Source organism: Fringilla coelebs, assembly GCF_963513975.1.
Source record: "Fringilla coelebs genome assembly, chromosome: 6".
NCBI lineage: Eukaryota > Metazoa > Chordata > Aves > Passeriformes > Fringillidae > Fringilla > Fringilla coelebs.
The window spans coordinates 30,393,118-30,414,186 of record NC_140034.1 but is presented as its reverse complement, the minus strand read 5'-3'; the positions used below and the strand labels follow the sequence as shown (position 1 = coordinate 30,414,186).

The window sequence follows — 21,069 nt, the reverse complement described above, 5'->3', positions numbered from 1 at the left end:
AATACATCTCTGAGGGATAACAATAGCAGAGTTTTGTTCTTTGTGTTTGCTCATTACGATGATACGTATTCATTACTGACCACTGTTTGCTATGGGTTTTGATCATTTCAGTGCTGGATGTTTCCCTGGCTTCAAGGAGGTGTGGGTGGAAAAGGAGTCAGTTCTAAACTCCACTCACTCCTACTCTTTCTTTATTTACTTGCTTCTGAAAGAACAAGTCTTATACCTTTCCCTTCTTTTCATAATCAGAGTCATCATTTACTAATAATTGGTTTATACACATTAAGAAAGAGGGTAGGTAACTGACTCAAAAAACAGACACAATTCACTCAAGTCCTTAACTCCATAGTCTCTCCTTCCTTTGTATTGCCATCAAAGAAGAGTAAAATAAAAATCCATCATTTTTTTCCAGGTTCACCACGGTGAGTCTGAGTTTCCTTACCCAAGGATTTTGCATTATATGTTTGCACTATTCACTTTACAAGCAGTTATTTTAGTAGGTGGTGGGACCTCCAATGGCAGACTATCCCCGACTCTTGCTGAAGGATGACAACAGTGATTTATTAGGTCTTTCCTTTTCATAACTACCATGATACTGTAATGAGCAAGTATTCACTTCACACTTCTCTTCCTGATAATCTACTGGTATAGATCTGTGGTTTCCTTTTAATGTCTGGTTCATTAGATGGTATAAATGTGTGTAGCATTTTTAGCTGTGGTTGAGAAAAGCAGGGAATGTTGAGGTTAAGGTTTATTATGACTGTCATGTTCAGGAATGGAGAGCTATATACTATTCCTGCTCTGAGTGCCTGCACATAACTCCAATTGACACTGGAGTTATGCATTTGTCTGAAAGCTGTTTATCACTTTGTGAGTACTTTCTGTTTCTAGGGTTGATCAGAACAGAATAAATCTGAGTACCAATTATTTTAAACTTTCCTTGAAACTTTCTGTGCAGCTTGGTTAAAGACATGATAGCATAGCATCCTTTACTATATTTTACATAGCAACAGGTAATATTTCTGTCCCTAAAACCACAAACAGAAAAACATTTAGAATATTCATGAGTGTAATTTATTATGTAGAGGGCACTATACAGTTGTCCTCCCCTGACACTTGAAATATAAGTGCTTCATAAGGGAATAAACCCCTGAAAGCTTGGTTGCAATTTACTTCTTTACTTCCTGCACACAGTAACAATGATAATTGAATTGAAAAGCATTTTAAAATTCATAAATATATAAGTAGCCATTATCTAGTGGAAAACATATGTCTGACTATAGGACCTGGTCCACTACTCAGTTACTCCAATTTTAAACTAATGTAACTCGACGGTAATCAATGAGGGGACTGTTGTGCAACTGAAGTAGCATAAGGCAAATAACATTTTTAGTACATGCTATGGAGGTTCGTTTGCTTAAAATGAAGGTTCGTTTTGCTTAAAAAAAAAGGCTAGAATTTTCATTGTGTGTTTATTTTGGGAACCTTAAACCAAATGCCCAGAAAAAGAGGCACTCAGAATAACTGGGTACTTTTAAAACCTGCTTCTATTATGACTGACAAAAAGCTGGGAGTATTTAGCTACATACTTTTGTTACAGAGGAGAAAACATGCTGGGGTTTTTCCTTTTTGGGGGTTAGAAATTTGTTTTTAAAGTAACCAGTGTAGCTGCTCAGTAATCTAATAAGAAAGTGATTTCAGCTGGAATTTGTTTTGATGGTTAAGACAAAACTTCATAGTTTGGTTAATGGAAAGTGAACAGGGTGATCTTTATATCTTCATAAATGCAAACAGTTTAAGATCAGAAGGAGACCATTAGAGTCTTCAGCCTGAGCTATTTTCTCTTCAATTTAACTCAAATTATCTCTGCACTGAGCAGGCTTCAGTTTGGCTGAAGGGTTTTTTTTTAAAAAAAAGGCATCCCACCTCAATTTTTCTGAAAATCATTGACTCCTGAAGTGTTAATCATTACACTTTGTATTAGTAAAGCATGTGTGGAAAGCAGAATCAGTAATTCGCAATGCTAAGTTTATATAAAACCAACAATCCTCCCCTGCTGCTCCCCCCCAACTCTTATGCAAACCTAGCTCCATAACCTAAGGGATGAACGTAAGAGAACACAAGGCTCTGGTGTTATTTGCACCCTTCTGATAGTTAAGCTTTTTGTGGAGGGTCTGCTGTGGAATTTCAAAGACAATAAGCAAACTTGCACCAGACAAATAAAGTTGCATTCCTTTACATTTTAGATGTGAGACATAAAACAGATGCAGTGCTGTTCAATCCTTTATCAAGGTGACACAACCCCAGAAAGCTTTGATGCTGTCTATTGCAAATCTCATGAGAATTTGAGTAGGAAACAAAATCTGATGAGTTTGTTTGACTCGCCTTTCTAACTACATATATTCAGAAAAGGTTTCTGTACAATTCTCTTCCCTCTCTTTATTGTGTGGTTTGCTTTGTTTGCTTGAATTTAAAACTGCCATTACGTGAAAGTGTTGCAAGTATAAATAATTTAGAAGATAACTCTGTGGGGATACTAATAATAAGTCCCTGCTTTTTCTAATAGCTACTCATTATGGTTCTGAGAACTGGCATTCAAGTTACACAACATCACCGTGTCACAGATATTGTGGATGTTGACAATAAAATAATTTTGACATCTTTTTAATTAAGTGTATTTTCCTTCTTTAAAATGCCCCTTTTGTTTGCAACTGATTTAAATTCTGTAAAAATACCCACAGGCTTCTTGAGTACAGAGATTGATGGACAGGCAGATACATCCATCTGGTTTTATCTATCTTAAGTGTGCGGATGTAATACTTTTCCCCAATAAGAAGCCACAACGATACAATTATCTATCAATGAACATTTACTTCTAAGGGAAATCTAATCAGTTAATAGAAGTTAAGAAAGACAAATGTACAAAGGTAATAAGTGGTTCAAACTCAAACAGTCCTACTCTGTTCGCTCTCATTTAAAGAAAAGAAAAAGCTTTTAATGAGACTTCTCTTATTTTTACCCCATCATTTTATAAATTGCTTTGCCAACCCTTCACAGCAAAATAGCAATTTTAAGTAGGCCAAAATCGAGCTCAGGTTTTATGCACTTGGTGGTAATGATACTGTAGATGCCATTTCAGACTTAAGTCCAACTGTTGAGTCTTTTCCCTTATTTTTATATTTTTTATATGGTCCCCAGTAAATGAATAGGTGACATCAGTCTGAATAACTGTTGCTTAGAGAAATCAAGCTCTTTTTCATGCTAACCTCATCCTGAGATCTTCTGAAAAGTCATAGGGCAGGCAAGCACTGTTTAAAGCAGTCATAAGCTATTGCCTACTTCATGCTCCGCACACAACAAACAGAGAGGATTAAACAACTGGTGGTATGTAGAGGCCATCCTCTCACAGAGATGCATGCTGTTTCAGGACTTGGTTCTTTGGACTGTATAATAGAGAAAGATATTAATTATAGATAATCATAAACTCTTCAAAACTACATTTTGGGTTTGTGGTTTGTTTGGGGGATTTTTTAACAAATATTGCAGACGTTTGTCAGAACCACATTGACATCTTCTGTTCCAAAGTGTAGCTGTGTAGATGATTCTCAGGAAAAATGATTTAGATGTTAAAGGATACATAGTCCATTCAAATAAAACAGAACTCAAGAACTGAGAGGAAAGTATCACTGTAAAATACTGTGGAAAGCTTCACACTAATGACTATTAGAGTTAAAATGACTGATGACATGGAACCAGCCACAGCTGCAGCTACTGCAGATTGCTTGGCTAACAAACTAACAGTTAACAGAGTATTGTCTAAATGAAGTTCATGTTTAGTATCATTATATATATATGGGTTTAAAACCTGGCAAACAAAATTGACAATGAACCCAGAGCAACATTAATCCAGCAGACATTCTTAAATATGAGTTTTACTTGTTGATACTCCTCACACATTCATTCTCACTGTCCCAAACCCATGTATTTCCTAGTGTTCCTAGTGTTCTTTTTCTCACACCTCCACTGTCCACCCCTTTTCCTATGTGCACTTCAACAAAACATCTCTTGTTTCTGCCTTCATCTCTTCCCACCTTGAGAACTGTAGTCCCCTTCTCCCAGTACTCTAAGTCACAGTTCTTCATCCCGCCTTATTGTATCAAATGCTGGTGCTTCACATACACATCAAGAAAAATCACCTCTTACTTTAGGCACTTCAGCAACCTTCCTCCCTCCTTTTCTGGATCAATTTCAAAATTGTCTTCTTTAAAAAAATGTTGAAACATACTTCAACATAGATTTCTCTGTTTTCCCCCCATCGTCCTCTTTTTTCACTTTTTCTAGTGCTGTCCTCCCCTCAGTTCAACAATCTCAGTTGAAAAATACTTCCTCTCTACCATAGCTCCCATCTAAAGAGCCTTTCTGTATCTAAAGAGCCTTTCTGTATCATTGGCTAGCCATATATTTTCTCCTTTGCCTGTACATACCTCTTAATTTCTCTCCATGGAAACTGGTTTGGGACAGCGTTCATGAGGAAGATTAATACTGTATGGCATGCTTAAGCAGCTATTATAGGTCTGTGCTATATCAGAAAAAAACAGAGCATGATCTTGGTAGCACTTGGAATAAATTTGGCAGAAGGATTAAATAGGGAGTTTTGGTCTGGATGCAAAACATGCCCAAAAAGATTTTCTCTTTTCAATTTTTATGTTTTTTTTACTATGCTTGAAAATGAAGTGTAGGCACCCATCTTAGCTGCACATCTTTGCATTAGATTTGTCCTAGCAGTCAGGTACGTAGAACTGTGAAATCTGTGGAATTCACATTATGATGTTTTCATATTTGTTCTTTTATAGACCCTGGTTTCTTGGGAATACAGGTCCTCTAGATTTTTTTTTTTTTTTACTGGGAACATGTTATCAGGCATCAAAAATTAGGCAGCTAACTGGACCACTCATCTCAGCAAAATTGATTAAGGGACATACATAAAATACAGCTGGATTTTTCAACTCAAGCTTCTGTCAAAACCCTTTTCTAATTTTTTCTATTCCTATTGACTACTATATTTGTTTTTATTTATTTCACTGACTGATAGAGCTAATGCGCTTCCTGCAACATCTCCGAGAACCCAGGTGAGACACTATTGTGCAACACACTACAACAAGACACCAGAGGCTATGCTGTCTTAGGCTAGAATTTACTAGGATTAAAATGGATGTGGCATTACTAGGGTCTGCTAAACTTCATGTGATTCATAAAGATGTAAAGAATAGCTTTTTTCATTACAATGATGCTAAAAACTTTGTGGATGATACTATAATCACACTGGAAGGACTGATTATAACAACTGGGAAAGAATTAAGAAAAGGAAATGGAAACTTAATTCTCCTTTACTAGTCAATCTGAATGGGTGTCTGGATTTGTAGTTTGTAAGTTTTCTTCAGTTTGGACAATTAATTCAAATAAAAACATTATTTTTGTTCCAATTATCGTTAATTTCTTATCAAATTAATTTTTAAGTTCTTATGCATGAAAGTACGATGCTGAACTATTTTCTTTGAAGATGCTGCCTGTGAATTTGGTTCAATTTTTTCTATTTTCACTGGCTTTTTGTTTGTTTATTTGTTTGTTTTACATAATATTTCTATTGACCTTAAATTTTGTGTTTCTTTCAACGGTTGGTTAAAGATGCTGTAAAACTTGGTTTGAGCTTCTTATGAAAGTTTTATTATAATATTGGCTTATGAACTGATTAAGCCACAATAAAAGACCTGTGTAGCATATTTTATAAAATATTTCCTCAATAATATATGTATCTGTTAGATATGTATCACATTTGAGTTGCATATGAGTGTCAAGCACAAAACCTGCAATCTTTAGTTTAAGTTAATCTTTAGCTTTTGCAACCTCTGAATTTTCCAGCATCATCTAGTTGCTATCTAGTCCCAGGAAGCTTAAGAACTTTTAGTCTACACACACTTTTTCCCACTGGTGAGCATGCACAAATCTGGTAAGAATGGGATATAATTGAGAAACCTGGAACTGTAACCCTAGCAGTACCATAAAGTCCATGATTATTTCATTATATAAAGGACCTCCAGGACAGAACAGGAAGACAAATATGTATACAATGACAAATAGGCAGTAACCTGTTCCACAGCGACACAACTTTCAACACAAAATCAGCCTTGCCTCAAGGGCCAAACTTCCCCAAGGGCCAAACTCAGCCAAAGTTCTTGTCGTATATCAACCATACCAAGCTTTATGCAAAAGAGTCAAATGGGGTAGAGGGAGTGCTATCCTCAATGGCTCAATGGCTAGAAAATTCACTTGTTAAATAGAATATATGTTTGCAGGTCTTCCCTTCGTCTTGATTTAAATCAATGTGTTAACTGTTCCAATTGAGTTGAATTTCTCAATCAATGGGCTATTGAACATAATGCTTCATCTTTACTCTTCTTCACTATCATGCCTTTCTTGTTCCCCCCATTTCCAGTTCTTTTGTGTATGTAATGACTAGTCACTAGAACAAAATTAATTAAGAACATGGGCTTGACTGTACAGCCTCTTGGTTAAGGCTCCAACTTCAGATGTGTGAAAGTTAAGTGCTGGGTAATTATGGCAGTAAAATTGCTTAATTCGGGTGGAACATCTTCAGAACATGAACTGAAAGGGCTTTGTTTGCTGTACTGACTCTGTGGGTGATTCAGATACTCTTTTAGAATGTGATGGCCCCATGCTCATGTCTGTGCTCCAAATTGAGCAGGATAGGGAGGTAAAACTTGATCTCCTTCTTCCCAGATAAACAGTCAGATAATAATGGTGTCAGCTAAAAAGGAGAGATATTTATCTCTGTTATTACAAGGGCAAAAAGGCCTGTCCTAAGATGTCTGTCTTAGGAAGATGTCTGTCATAGGAATCCTGACGGGACATAAGTGTATAACTCAGAGACTGAGCATGGTTACTGCAGAAAGTAACTAACTGTTAGGAAACACAAATATACAACGTGAAAATGATGGTGGGATGGGATAGTAAAAAATAGAAATCTACATGCCTAAAAAATTTAGGCATTTTCAGTGTTAAGTGAAAGCACTTTTTTTTTTTTTTAAACCAAAAAAATGTAGTTAGGTATCTAAGTCCACCTTCTGGTGATTCCTGGAACATCTAACCAGAGACAGAAAATTCCTTGAGAGCAGATCACCTACAATTTAGGCATGAATGCCAACACTCATTTGCTAGTATTGCCCTGTAACTCAGAAATTCACTGAACATTTGGGATTATCTTTACAGAGCCTTTGAGGATTTTGATAATAGAACTTGATAATTTTGAAAATTGCCTTATGCATTTGAGTGCTTTACTTGACCAGGATGAAGTGACAAACATTGTTGGATACAACCCTTCCATAACCAGTTTTGTGGGCTCAAATGCAGGTTTATACACGTATTCTTAGATGCCTTTACCCCTATGCAGTGTAGGAACAATTAGTGAAATTCTGAAAATTAAGCCTCAACATCCTATCAGTCAGAAGTCAGAGCTAATATTGAAATCCATCAGCAACCAGGTATTAAAATTATGTAAGATCACACACAGTTTCCAAACTGTTCTCATGAAGAAAGAAAGGTAAATATTAGATAGGTTATATAGATTGGGTTTAATTTCATGACAAATATCTCAATTGTATGCAAAATATGAGATAGTGGAACACAGTACAGAACTAGCCAGTTTTGACTAAAGAAATACATTTCAAATTTCTTTCTGCAGTAGGATTTAATTTTCAAGTGAGCTATTTAAGTGGCAATGACTGCATTAAAAAAAAAAAATCTCCAGCTACCCATACTTTAATGAAAGAAAGAAAAATACATTAGAAGAGCTCTCTTTAGCTGGGAAAGCCAACAACTGAAACATGGGGCACTTGAGCACAGGCTTCTCCAATGCTCTGCTCTGCCCATAAGTCAGCTGAGTACTGAAATCAGGAGAACCCAGCCTTTCAAATGTTTTAGAAAGAGCAAACCTTCAAGATTTCAGTCCTTGCTTGTTCAGAAGACAGAAGCTTGTTCAAAAGAGCAGAGAGACAAGAAATGGTGTAACAGTCACATATATGTCCATCTAGGATAGGACCCTTGCAGAGCACCAGCAAGATTTATCACTGACTTGCTGCACTTTGCAACTATCTCTGGAGAGCCAACAAGGTAGGCTAGGGAGTGAGACTGAGCCCTGGAGAGATGAAGGTCAGAAAATATGAGAGCCTGGAATATGGAATGATAGGCTGAGGAAACAGCTCCACAGAGATTTTCAGTTTTTCCATCCCAAACCATGTGGCTTACAACTGAGACACAAGCATCCATGAAACATGCTCATATGTAACAAACTCTTAAAAATGTTTTTAGAACATTTCCCCCTGATTCATGTGGAATACAGAGAACACAAGATGGGATGAGAGATAGCAAAAGTTTTGCCAGTATGGCACTGTACCACTTCATTTTAGCATACTTAATATACTTGTCCCACACTTGTTCTGCTACCAGCTCATCCCTGTGAAGCATGTATTCCATAACATGGCAGGCTGCAGTTTCATGGTGTGTATGGTGTTGACACATCTTTAACTACTAAGACATTAGACCCTCTGGTTTGATGAAGTCTTGCCACTATAATTGTAAAAATTAAAGGAAAAATATTTAACATCTGCATCTACAGGAAGAAAGATTTACATAAGCAGAATCTCCAGTACCCAGACAGTGCAAAGAGCAAAACACAAGAGATATCAGCATGTAGGTATGGCTTACTGAGAGGTTGTTAGGTGTATCTGGATAAGAGCTATAACTTGGGAAAGGGGGTGATGTATTTACACAGAGTGTATTATTTATGCCCATTACTTCTAATTGACTAACTAGTTCTCTTTCCTCTCACGTATACTTTAGTACCCACCAACCAAAGAAAGATGTCTACTGCTAAATATCTGCCAATTATTATGGACTTTTGCTTAATATTCTATTGTTCCACTGACAGCACAGTTTTTAATATATCATTTTATACTATCCTGTACATCATCATTTTCCTGCCTCCCTTAGGGCTCTGGCTGTAATAGTTCTTATTTATTTGCACAAGCTAACATATATGCAAAAGATCTTGTAGTCATGATGTCGCCCCCACCACCCTCACCTCTTCCCATCTTTGTTTTTGTAACCCTTTTTTATCTGTTTTTAAAGTTACAGTATAAAGAAATGTGAACACAGCATGTGTGTGGACACAAACCAGGGTCAAACACACAGCTTCTCTCCTCTTCAGCAGTGTTCTACTACAGCCTTTTACTGTGCCCTGTAGGTTTGGGTTTTTGGCTAATAAACTGGAAAACAGATCATAAGGGAAATAAAGGAAAACCCTCTTGCTATACCAATGGGTGAGACAGGACTTTAACAGCCCGTGTAGTAACAAATCACCTCACAGAATCTGCTCAGCACCTTCTAAGAGAACGAATGGAGCATTCACTCTGGGCTGGCAGTGCTGCAGTCTGGTTAGCTGCATCAAATGCTATTTCTTACTGAGTTCTTGTTCCACCAAATGCTTTTTTTGAGGAAATCTGCAGCAGTATAAGCTGGAGGTGCTTGCAAGCACATCACTATGTCTGAAACAGAACAGACATCTTTAGGATCCTAGTTTTCAACCTTTCAGTAGTGTGTTTCAATAAATATATTTTGGCTGTATTTTTTTTTTTTTAAAGTGGGCTCTTTGGATCCAATTTCTTGACATTCCCTGGTTGGCAGGTAGAAAAATACACTTTTTTTTTCTTCAGATTTTAATAACAATGAAAAAGTGTACATGCTTCATGGTCAAGACAGGACTGTGGGTACAAAAAAAAGTTATCTTAAGGCAAAATTTACTGTTAGGGAAAATGGAACATTCCTTCTGAACTCACGAACTGGTAGTGCATGTGCAGGTTGGTTGTAGATGGTTGCTACAATAAGGCTTCTTTCATACAGGTGTGTTTATGCCCCAGGCTTGCTGGCCACAGTCCATTCCATTTACAGAAGCTGAATTAAACAATAACTACCGCATTGCAAAAAGAAGAAGGAAAAAAAAGGTGAGCGTCAAAGGAGATGCCTGAGAGCTTTGTTAGGGCCAAGAAAAACCCTGTTGCAGTTGTCAGAGCTTGTTGATGTTGCAGAGAATGGCACTTTTTTTTTTTTCTGCTGGATTTTGTGGTTCTGCCTTAGGAAAGAAAGTAAAATAGAACGGAAGAACAAAGTCCTACTCTATAAATCAGCAGCTGCTCCTTGCCAGATCAAAGGAGTGACATTTTTGCTCCTGGACTACTTGTCCACTTTAGGTGCTTGACAGACAGCTAACAGCTGGCCTGTTACATAGTATAGGAGAGTTGGGCTACATCTTCTTCAGAGTAGATGACAAGCTAATCAGATACCCATAGCACAGGACATGTGAGTGCACCTTGATCTCTTCAAACATACCCACTACATAATTGCTAAACACCTTTATGCATTTTTGGCAAGTTGCTACTTAGGTAGTTTCCACTGAAATGTAAAAGGTGGAATTAGTGCCTTAATCTTATTTGATCAGGGAAGTTAAACAGATGTTAAATTTGTTGACAACTCTCCTTATCGGTCAATTTAGAACTGATTTTTAAAAATTAATATGTTAAATATTGGTAAGTTAAAAATAGATGTAAAGTACTTGAATGTGATATTATTCAAAAACTACACTTTGTCTGGGTTTTTTTTAAAGTTACCTAAAATGAGGTACCTCAGCTCCTGATTGCGTTCTCAAGACTGTTGGAGCCTAATTAGTTTTGAAAATCTTTTCCTAGGAGTTTAAGATGACAAATTAACACATCTTTAAATGCATGAGTTGCTTGAGATTTTAGAGGAGATTTGTTTTCTACCTTTAACATGAGTTTCTAAATGCTAGCAAATCAAAGTGCATGCCAAATTAGCTAAAATTGTATTTAGCATCTCCACAAGACGAATGTATACAAACATGGAATTTTAACGTCAGTAGTAAAAATTTCAAAGTGATTCAGTTTCTAGTTGATTCCCATCTGCAATAAATCAAGCACAGGATGAGGTTAAATGCTACAGCTTGTATCTATTGACTTTACATTTTATCTGTAAGATATGAATAGCTAAGGAAGTATGTCTGTTTGTCTCCTCCCTTCCTTTCAAGCATCTTTAAAAGATCATTTTACGGTGCGTGTTAAAAAAACATATATGAGCAAGCTGATGGCACTGTCAAAAGAGGAACAGCTTCCTCTGGCGTGTGTTCTGTGGTTTCAGGGGGCATGCACCAAAAGACGCTTGTTTCCCACCAGGAGCCAAGGGGGAATAAGGGATGATACTTTTCCAATTAGGTTGAGGTTTGCTGGGAGCTCGTGGGGAAAACTGTGCCCACCCGCGGCCGTGGCGGGAGTGGAGCGGCGCTGCCCAGGCACGCTGCCCTCCCGGCGCACCGAGCGAGGCGCGCCGGGCCATGGCGCGGCCCGGCTCCGCGGGGGCAGCGGCACCCCCGGCCCCGCAGCGGTGCTCTGGCCCCACCTCATGGCGCCCTGCTGCACAGCGGGAGGCCTCCCCTGGGGCCACCCAGGCTGGACCTCGAGGCCAGCCCAGTTCTGCGGCGGGGAGCCGTAGCTCTTCCCTGGCCAGCGCTGCTGCTGCCCACCCCATGGAACGGCTGGATGCGGCCTTGGCGCGGGGCTCTGAGGGCTGCGGGGCTGTGAGGGCTGCGGGGCAGTGAGGACTGAGGGGCAGTGAGGGCTGCGGGGCTGTGAAGGCTGCAGGACAGTGAGGGCTGAGGGGCAATGAAGGCTGCGGGGCAATTAAGGCTGCGGGGCTGTGAGGGCTGCGGGGCTGTGAGGGCTGAGGGGCTGTGAGGGCTGCGGGACAGTGAGGGCTGCGGGGCTGTGAAGGCTGCGGGGCTGTGAGGGCTGCGGGGCTGTGAGGGCTGAGGGGCTGTGAGGGCTGCGGGACAGTGAGGGCTGCGGGACAGTGAAGGCTGAGGGGCTGTGAGGGCTGCGGGACAGTGAGGGCTGCGGAGCAGTGAGGGCTGCGGGACAGCGAGGGCTGAGGGGCAGTGAGGGCTGCGGGGCAATGAAGGCTGCGGGGCTGTGAGGGCTGCGGGGCTGTGAGGGCTGCGGGACAGTGAGGGCTGCGGGGCTGTGAGGGCTGCGGGCCTGTGAGGGCTGCGGGACAGTGAGGGCTGAGGGGCAGTGAGGGCTGCGGGGCTCTGAGGGGCTGCGGTGCTGCGGGCTGCCGGGTTGGTGGGGAGCCCCAACTGCGGCTGGGGCCTTTCCGTCCCTGCCGGGGAAGGCCCCGCGCACAAGCCCCTGTCCCGGGGCGAAGGCAGGGCGGCTCCCCCGGGTTGTGCTGCGGTGAGGGTGCTCCCCGTGACAGCCGCCACGGCTTTCCTCGGCAGAGCCAAATCCTTTCTCCCGCTCCCAAGGAGTGATCTGGTAAACGAGAGTTGCACGTTTAACGAGGTGGATTTTCCTCTGAGGTGAATAGATGCGTGTCTTGCCAATTCTCATGATTTTATCTCAAGGCTCAAGTTATTTCATGTTAATTCGAGGTCCCAGCTCCAGGAGACAATGGTTATGTGAGAATCTTATCAAGTTAGTTTCTAGATCTTGTGGCTGAGAAGAGCGTTTTAAAAATGTGGCACAATGACTGAAAAACTCGCAAAGTAAACACTGGGAAGGGTGCTGTTTAAATTTCTGATTTTTTTAGGACAGTCTCACAGTTACAGGACGAGCAAAATCATGATTTCCAACAATTGGCAGCTCCAAATGGCAAGACGTATTTTTAGGAAGTCGAACATAAACATGGAAGATGCGGCAGAAGTCTTTGGGATGGTTAGCACCTACCTCAGGCTGCCTCAAGCGCCCAGCTAAGTTGTTCTCTGTCATCTTCTGGAGTCTTCACCAAACATGGATGGTGATTTAGGTCCTTTGAATGACACCTTTGATAGATGTGTCTGAATAAGCTTTAGAAAGTCAGTGTAAAAAGTCCTTAACCTCCCTTCTCTAACAAGGCTGTCCAAAACTAGGTGAGGCTTTGCCAGGGAATAAACTGGCCTGTCCCTCCTGCTTCCTCTCAAAAGCAATTGCATAACTGATTCCATTTCTTAATATTCATGACTTAAGGAAGTCTTATTTACATGGCTCATTTCCAGGTGACTAAGTCAGCTTTTTTAATTTCCTATAAGGAATGCTGCAAATATGAGTTGGTAACCAGGTGTGGCATAGATTCGGTGAAGTATAAACAAGGGCTTTTTCAACTATTTCTGTACATACACATACTGCCTAAACCTAATTCTGTCAATTTAGAATACATAGTGGAGGGAGAAGTTAAATAAACTAAGATAAATAGATTTTACTTGCTCAGATTAAAGTTTAGGTGATAGACAAAGACTGCTGTAAAGGCAGGGGGTGGATATTGATAAAAGTGTTTCTGCAAATTAGTCTTTTCTAATGCATTCTTTTAGACCGCTCTGAGCAGCTCACGACTTTTAAAATTATTTTTTCTGCTTGGCAAAGAAGTAATTTTCTAGGTTACTTAGGAAAACATACTTTGTGACTCGTTCGTTGGTTATTTTCCCTTCAAAATTAGGGCATTCTTGGGCAGCAAGGGATCAGTGTAGCATATGCACTTGAGCTAAACACTGACATGTGCATAGTCCAAAGACTGAAATATCATTTAGGCAAGGATTTATTTCCCTGTCCAAGGTGAAAACAGTTGGATTACTTTTTAGAATGCATTCTTAGACTCTTACTCAGCAAAAACATTGAAGCAGGTGCTTAGACCCCATTTATTCTTCAAGCTCAGCTCCCATTTATGGAGATTTAATAAGAGTTGAGCTTCTCATCTACACTTGGCAGGTTTCTGAAAAATCTTGCAAGACTGTTCCCCTGGGCACCTTAAATTTTTTAAAAATTAATTTTTTTATTCATACAGCAACAAACAATTCTAACCCCAAATTAGTGTTGCTGTTGTCATTACTTGTATTTTTATTGTTTCTGTGACTAAGTCTGTGACAGTGTTCATTCAGTACTTCTGTCCTTTGCAAGTCTAAGAGCAGAAGTGTCTTGGGCTACAACCGAGTCAAAGCTTTTCTTGTCATTAATCCTTCTCAAGAACTGATTGTGAATTCATCTCACAAATTTGTTTATTTCTCTGGTTTTCACATAAAGAATTGAGAACCGATTTATGCAGTGGCTGGTTTGTTAAATAAATTCAATATTTTAGCACCTCGTTTTCTGGGATGGATATTTTAAGTGGAAATACAGATTGAAGACTGACACTGAAGTTTGGCGTTGTACATGGTGGCTCCATGTTGTTCCTCAGTTTCTCATGGGGAGCAGTCTATGCTGCTGGGGCAGGAATGGTTCAGTTTGGCACCAGTTTATCTCAGAGAAGATATTAGACATACAGACAAGTGATGGGAGTTAAATATCACTCTCTGCTTGAGTTCAGATTAGGCCCCCAGTTGGGAACTAGTTATAGTTTCCTGAACATTCATGTACTTCATCCTTCTGAAACAAGACCTGTTGTGACCCTACATACTTACAGTGAATTTTCCATGATAGCCATAAAGTAAAGCTGGAGATTTCTGATTCTGATTGCTAATCAGTACAGTTCCTAAGAGTTCATTTCAAGAACTGCTCTTAAGCAGATTCAGTTATGGTGTGGTCACGGTGTTTCAAAATATATGTAAATGGTATAAAAAAGACAGTGGAAACAACAACAAAATTATTTTTGAGTGTGCCAGATTTGAAGAAGCAGATTAAGAGATCACTATTTGCTATTTATTCCCTTTGCACTTTGCAGAAATATGTCTCTATGATTTTATCAGAACATTATTTTATTATAAGAATAAAATGTATTATGCAAATTTGAGTTTAATGTCATTTGATATGACTTGAGATTAAATATGATAAATATATAAAGAAGATTAATTACAGGGCTTCCTATAAAGTACAGAATGCATATTTATTTTGGACAAAGAAAACCAAGTCTCTGTTTGAAGAGATGTGATTAAATGCATATATTTAGATTATATTGTCATGCTAATTATCAATGGAAGGAACCAATTAGGACTAGTGCTACCAAATCACCAGACTACATTGCATATTCACTAGTCCACCTTTATTGCTCTACTGGGTTTTGCTCTAAGCAGATAAAAGTGAAATCACTTCCTTTAAAAGTCCATGTTGTTTTACATTTTGAGCCAGGTCTTGTTCATTTGCGCTTTCATGAGCTGTCCCGCAAAAGTAACCAGAACTACTTGTGTGAGAAAGACTCTGGCTATAGGAAATAGATGTGGCTGCTTTAGCTAGCAATTAAAGAAAAAATACAAGATGCAAAAAACCTTTCGATTCAAATGGCTATTGTGTGAATAAGCAAGGTTGGTAATCTGTCATTTGCAAAATGCTGGGAGTGAGTTTTTTATTGAGCCTGCTATGTCAATGACATGTATTTCTCAACATTACACACCTCATTTATCATTCTGGAATGAGGACCAAATACCACATGAATGTAGAGTTTGTGAAGGTATTGCCTCACAGCCCTGGAGGCTGATGACCCCTCTTTATCTACGCAGCAGGTAAGGCACAAACAGTGGCAATGTGAGCTCTCTTTGCAGTCCCCTGCCAGTGCGCCTGACTGTTAAGCTGGGGGAACAAAGGAAAGATAGCATATGGATAGCAGATTGTAGGAGCGCTGAAAGAGGACTGAGGAAATCTATGTTGGGTGTGTGGCTCTGCCAAAGATCTCTTGTATGACTTTGGCCTTGTCACTTAATCTCCTTCTGTCTCTGTTCCCCTCTGCAAACAGGGAGAAGGCGTCTCTCCTCTCCCCCAGGCTTTGCCTGGAAATCTGTTCAGACTGAGTTCTCTTGGACAGTGTGCTTGTGAAGCAGGGGTTGGAGTAAGACTGAGCTTCATTGGGTCCTCTAACTGCTGCTATCATCCAAATAATAGGAATTACTATTAACAGCAGAGAAACAAAGAAGTCCATGTCTTTTTTGATAGATTTTACTCATCTTTTCAGGCCATTCAATCTTTGGCCTCTGGGTGAAGGGTAAGAACAAGGTAAGCGATTAGTGTCAGGAGCAGAGCTGTGAATTCTTCTTTTATACGGTTCCAAATAATGCTGAAAAGAGTGGCATTGCTGTTCTCTTTTTTCACCTGTCTCTTAATGCCTTTTGAAGACATTTGTGCCTAAATAACATCAGTGTTTCTGCAGCACAAACTGAAGTGCTGTGTGAAAGGCTGTATTTTGCTTTACTTTGGCCCTGGATATGGCTCTCCGAGGGATTCAAAAACAGCCTTCAAAAAACGTAAAGGCTAGGGCAGGGACTCTGTTTTCTACGTCTCTGTTATGCACTGTGCATATTTATGGGGCAGTATAAGGAATAAATAATAATGCACAAACTCTGCATTCTATGCCCTTGTCTACCAATTGTGCTGATGCATTACATGATGTAGCTACTGCTAGTGAAACTAGGATTCGATTTTTACCTTCACCTGAAATGTATGTCTGTTTTGCACCTGCAATCTTGCAAATATAAATAATATCCTGTGTCGTTTTTCAGACATACCCACTGGTGGGTATAACTGATGCTGTTTATGAACAAGATTTTTCAGAGGAGTGATAGCAATGGAATTTCAAAATTACCTGGATGCCTAAAGCCTGTTCTCCTATATATTTTCAAGTATAGATCATGTATCTTCTCTCTAGATGAAGTTGTTGCTGGTCTAGAGGACATTGCTTGCACCTGCTGTTATGCAGATATGAAAAAGAAAAATGAAGAAATAATGAAATCAGAAATCAAACCCTCAAGTTTTAACTGGACAAATTGTATCACTTTTGGGTTTTTTGGGGGGGTTTTTTTGGTTGTTTTTTGTTTGTTTGTTTGTTTTTTGGTAGGAAAACAAATATGGAGTACTCACTTTTAGGGCTTGAACTCCCATTTCCAAAGCAGCTAGTGAATTGCCTCTAGGTAGAGTTTGCAGTGAAAGACTGGCTTTATTCACATCAGCAGGATAAAATAAGGCCATGCTCCTCTGGGAGTGAATGGCTGGGCAAGATGGGGTTTTCAACACCCGTCCCAAAGGCTTAGTCAGTGGAGACCTTCGAATATGTAAGGCTGGAGCACAGTATCCCAATCTCTGTGCTCAGAGGTAAAGCAGATGTTACCTGAAATCCTTGAGGATGTAGAATTTTCTTAATGCTGTGCCTTGTTGTGTGAGCCCATTGAAAGAACACTTCAGAGGGCACCCATTTCTTACTAATGTAAACTTTCTGAGGAGTATCCAAAGATATGACCTCTGGGTGAACCTTTAACCTTCCCCTTAATTATTTGTTTGAAGACAGTGTGGAGTTCTCCTGCTGAGAGCCAAGGCCCATAATGCTTCGCAGCCCTGTGAGCAGGGGTGTGTATGCAGGGAAGTGAAGAAGGACATAAATAAGGGGACCACCAGATGTAAATAATAAAAGTGGTTGGGGTTTAAATAAAAAAAAACGAAAGAGCAATTTGGTTTTCCTGAAGACTGGCCTGATTGAAGAAAAGGGGTTAGTAAGATGGAAAGTGTGTGCGTGTGTGGGGGGGTGTTTCTGTGATTTTTTACAGGCCTAAATAAGTGTTCATTCCATTCTTTAAAACCTTGCCATCTGTATACACCATTAGAAGCTCATAGGAGAAGAGAAAACAGTCTTATCAGGCTTTCCTGTTAATCTCTATTGGCCTTAACTTTAGCTGATAAAAGGCGTGCTGGATGGAGGAGGTTCAGGTCAGGCTCCATTTGGTCAGCACAGCAACATTGCTGGAAAGTAACTCAGCAAATAAGTCCTATCGGGGACCTTTGTCTCTGAGGACGGAAACACACTTCAAAATCACAGAACTGGCAGTGATGTGCCAATCAGAAGGGAATAAACAAATATATTGACTGTGTCTGAGTTTTTATTTTAATAGCTGAAGTCATGACTAATTCTGAGGCAGGATGACATTTCTGACAACTGAATGGTACTTTTCCTAAAGAATAAAGAATGTCTTTTGGATGTAAACAGAAGGATGCAAAAGAGCCCTTTAGTGTTACTTGTAGCATTTATGCGTCTGTCTAATGAAATTTCCACCACTGTGATTACAGAAGATGCAATCGAAGGTGTGCCACCGTCCTTTATTATCTGCGAAGGAATTTAACCAGAGGGTGGGAGGGAGTGAGGGAAGCATTACAAAAGGCCTTGCAGAGTTGATGCTATATAAAGGCTAGCAATTTACTAAATGAGCAGATGAACTTAGTTTTCAGTTAACTGACTGAAAGACTTTGCTAGGCGTTGGATCGGGCCCAATGGCAATTATTGGAGGCTGTTTTGGATGATGGGCATGTTAGTATTTCTGAAGAGGATTAAACGCTAGTATTCGACTTCATTAGCACTCCTTAAGGGTCACCAGGCGAAAGCTTGAGCTGTGAAATAGCACACAAAACCTGCACGAAGGCTCCAAAGTGTTCTCAAACACAAAGAGAAGGGACAAAAACAAGTGTGGCTCCCGAGTGATAGAAAATTGCCCTGTTTTCAAAGATATTTTGTTAATAGGCAAGTTTTGAAATTATTTCAGGGAAATTAATTTAGCTTAGCTTCTTAGCTTGTGCTGATGTGGATTGCTGCACATTAGCTAATAAGAAATATGCAAGCACTTATTTTTGGATTACTAGGAAAATTAAATCCAGGCTCCGGAGCCAACTAACTGCCTTTACCAGTGCTCAAAACCCTCGGCAACCACCCCAGTTTGAGATAAAAAAAAAAAGGTTATTTTGGGCCTAATATTAACCACATGTACCTGTGACTGGGGGTTTCTAACGAGTTGAAAGGTGCCTGAGTTGAGGGCAGGCAGGCGGTCGCCTTGTACGGGGTGTCCCCGCTTGGACACAGAGGTGGCCCCCAGCTGGCACTGACCTCCAAACGACCCTTGCCTTTACAGGCTCAAACTGCAGGAGTTGTAGAAGAGCAGAAGTCTTTCTGGGCCGGCACTTATTGCTGCTGCGCTGGTGATAAAACTTCAGACAGCCTAATTGATGGCTTTGCTGACCTAACGATACCTTGTGAAAGCATGGAGTGGCAAAGCCTGGTCCTCATTTATGGCCAGCTGCAAGGAGAGCTGGATCCCTAAGATGGAAAGGGGAAAAGAAAGTCTCCCAGCCTGTGAACTTTAACCAGGATCTGAGCCACTTAGAAGAAGTTAAAGAAACAATTGTCTTTTAACACAAGTTTTCGGTCGCATTTACTTGTTCAAAGCCTTCTGGCAAATCCAGCTTTAAGCTGGCTAGTAAGATAAGCGTGTTACCAGTTACAATTTCTGAGCACTTAGAGGAAAATCCTTTAAAGTGAAATTATACTCTTTTTAAAAAGCAACGTGAAGCAAAACACATTTCCACAGCACGCTAAAATCCTGTCACTTTTAAAGCAGAGGTGTTCTCAAAACAGAGAAGCAAGCTGATGAAAGGACTTCTATTCTTTGTATTCTGTTGCAGGTTTATTAATGCCAGAAGAAGAATAGTACAGCCTATGATTGACCAGTCAAATCGAGCAGGCAAGTTCCAAGTAGTATCTGTATTCAAGTCCCACAGGCGCAAATCCTCATCAAGTTATTCTTCAGGAGTCCCATCACCTGGTAAATAAATGCTTCAACCAGGCATTCTGGGAGATTATTTTTTTTCTTATGTCCCCAGAATTCCGCTGTAGGAAGCAACTTCGCTAATTGGTGCTAATTGGAGATTTCCCACCCTGACTCTACTGAAACTGCTTTTTATTTTCTCTCTGAATTGGTAATTGGGTACAAGTAGTAGTGCCACAAGCAGTTTGTTTGACTGTGAGCTCTTGAATTACTCATTGCTTGTCTGCATCCAATCAGCAGGACAATCTCATTTTCTTGCTACCCACAACTCCTTGGTGTATGCATTGCTTTTACTTCTGGAAGGCGAGCTGTAAAACTCATTGTATCCATTCATTTGCTTTGACTATTCACAATATGCTACTAATGTGGCGTGGTACCATACTGCCAGAAAATATTAAAAGATTATTACTTTTGTTTAAGAATGCGGCAGATATGCTCCCAGTGAAACATATGATTTTTATAACAATACATTTTCTATATTTCTATTAAAAAATTTAGAATATGTAACACTTTGCACAACAACGGTACCATGTTAATCATTCTACTTTCTAATATGCATTTCCTCAGCATACAAGGGAGTTGTGGTTTCCTAACATGAGGTTATGGGATAAAACTGTTCTCCATGTGGTGATGACTGTTGTCACTAACAAGGGCTTTAACTTGATGGTGATTTCGCCTGCTGCTTCACTTTGAAGGTTTTTGAAAAGGTTATTAAACCTTTGGGAAACTCTTCCCATGTAGCATTAAATTTCTTTTTCATTAACAGGTAAAAAGGGGGAAAACACTAACTCAACTAACCATGCAAAACATTTAGCCAAACGCTGTGTATACATAAATAGGAAAAGCCACATCCAGAATTTCCCTACTCTTTCTAGAGTAGGTGAGAGTAGTTTTATAAGTTTTATTAAGTTTCATCATAAATACCCTATGTCACAAATGCCAGATTCACAACTTTGTGTAATTAGAGAGGAACAGAATAGGTACTTACTTCGTTAAGAAAAAACACATAGCACTTCAACGGGCTTCCACTGTTTTGCATTAAAGGTAAGTAGAGAAACAGATCCTAAGCAAGTGAACTGACTTGACAAACTTGTTTATTGGGCCCCCTATAGCATTTTTATTCTATAGTCCTGGTAACATAATCAGCTCATAAAAAGCACAACCTGAGTTTAAAGTGACAGCCAAGATATTGTATATAGCGTTTCAGTGCTGAAGCTGGAACAATTGCTGATTGTTTGGTATGTCTTCTCTTCTTTCTCCTCTGTGTCCACGATTGACTACAATCAGGTTTTCTTCTTGATCCTTCAGTGAGCCAAGGAGCAGCATATAGTCCAGAGGGTCAGCCGATGGGAAGCTTTGTGTTGGATGGTCAGCAGCACATGGGAATCCGGCCT

The 21,069-nt window shown here is 39.9% G+C and overlaps 1 protein-coding gene across 9 annotated transcripts in view; it reads left to right on the top strand.

Annotated features, from left to right (window-relative positions):
- Positions 1 to 21,069, top strand: part of MEIS2 (Meis homeobox 2) — a 174,950-nt gene that overhangs the window by 148,873 nt on the left and 5,008 nt on the right. For 3 of the 9 annotated variants that reach the window (XM_084208599.1, XM_084208600.1, XM_084208604.1), the window contains 2 exons: positions 19,533 to 19,672; positions 20,963 to 21,069. The exon at positions 20,963 to 21,069 is cut by the window's right edge and continues 4 nt beyond it. In XM_084208599.1, coding sequence (XP_084064725.1) covers positions 19,533 to 19,672; positions 20,963 to 21,069 — 247 coding nt within the window. The remainder of the gene's footprint in view (positions 1 to 19,532; positions 19,673 to 20,962) is intronic. The other 6 variants (XM_084208603.1, XM_084208607.1, XM_084208602.1 and 3 more) reach the window with 3 other exon arrangements.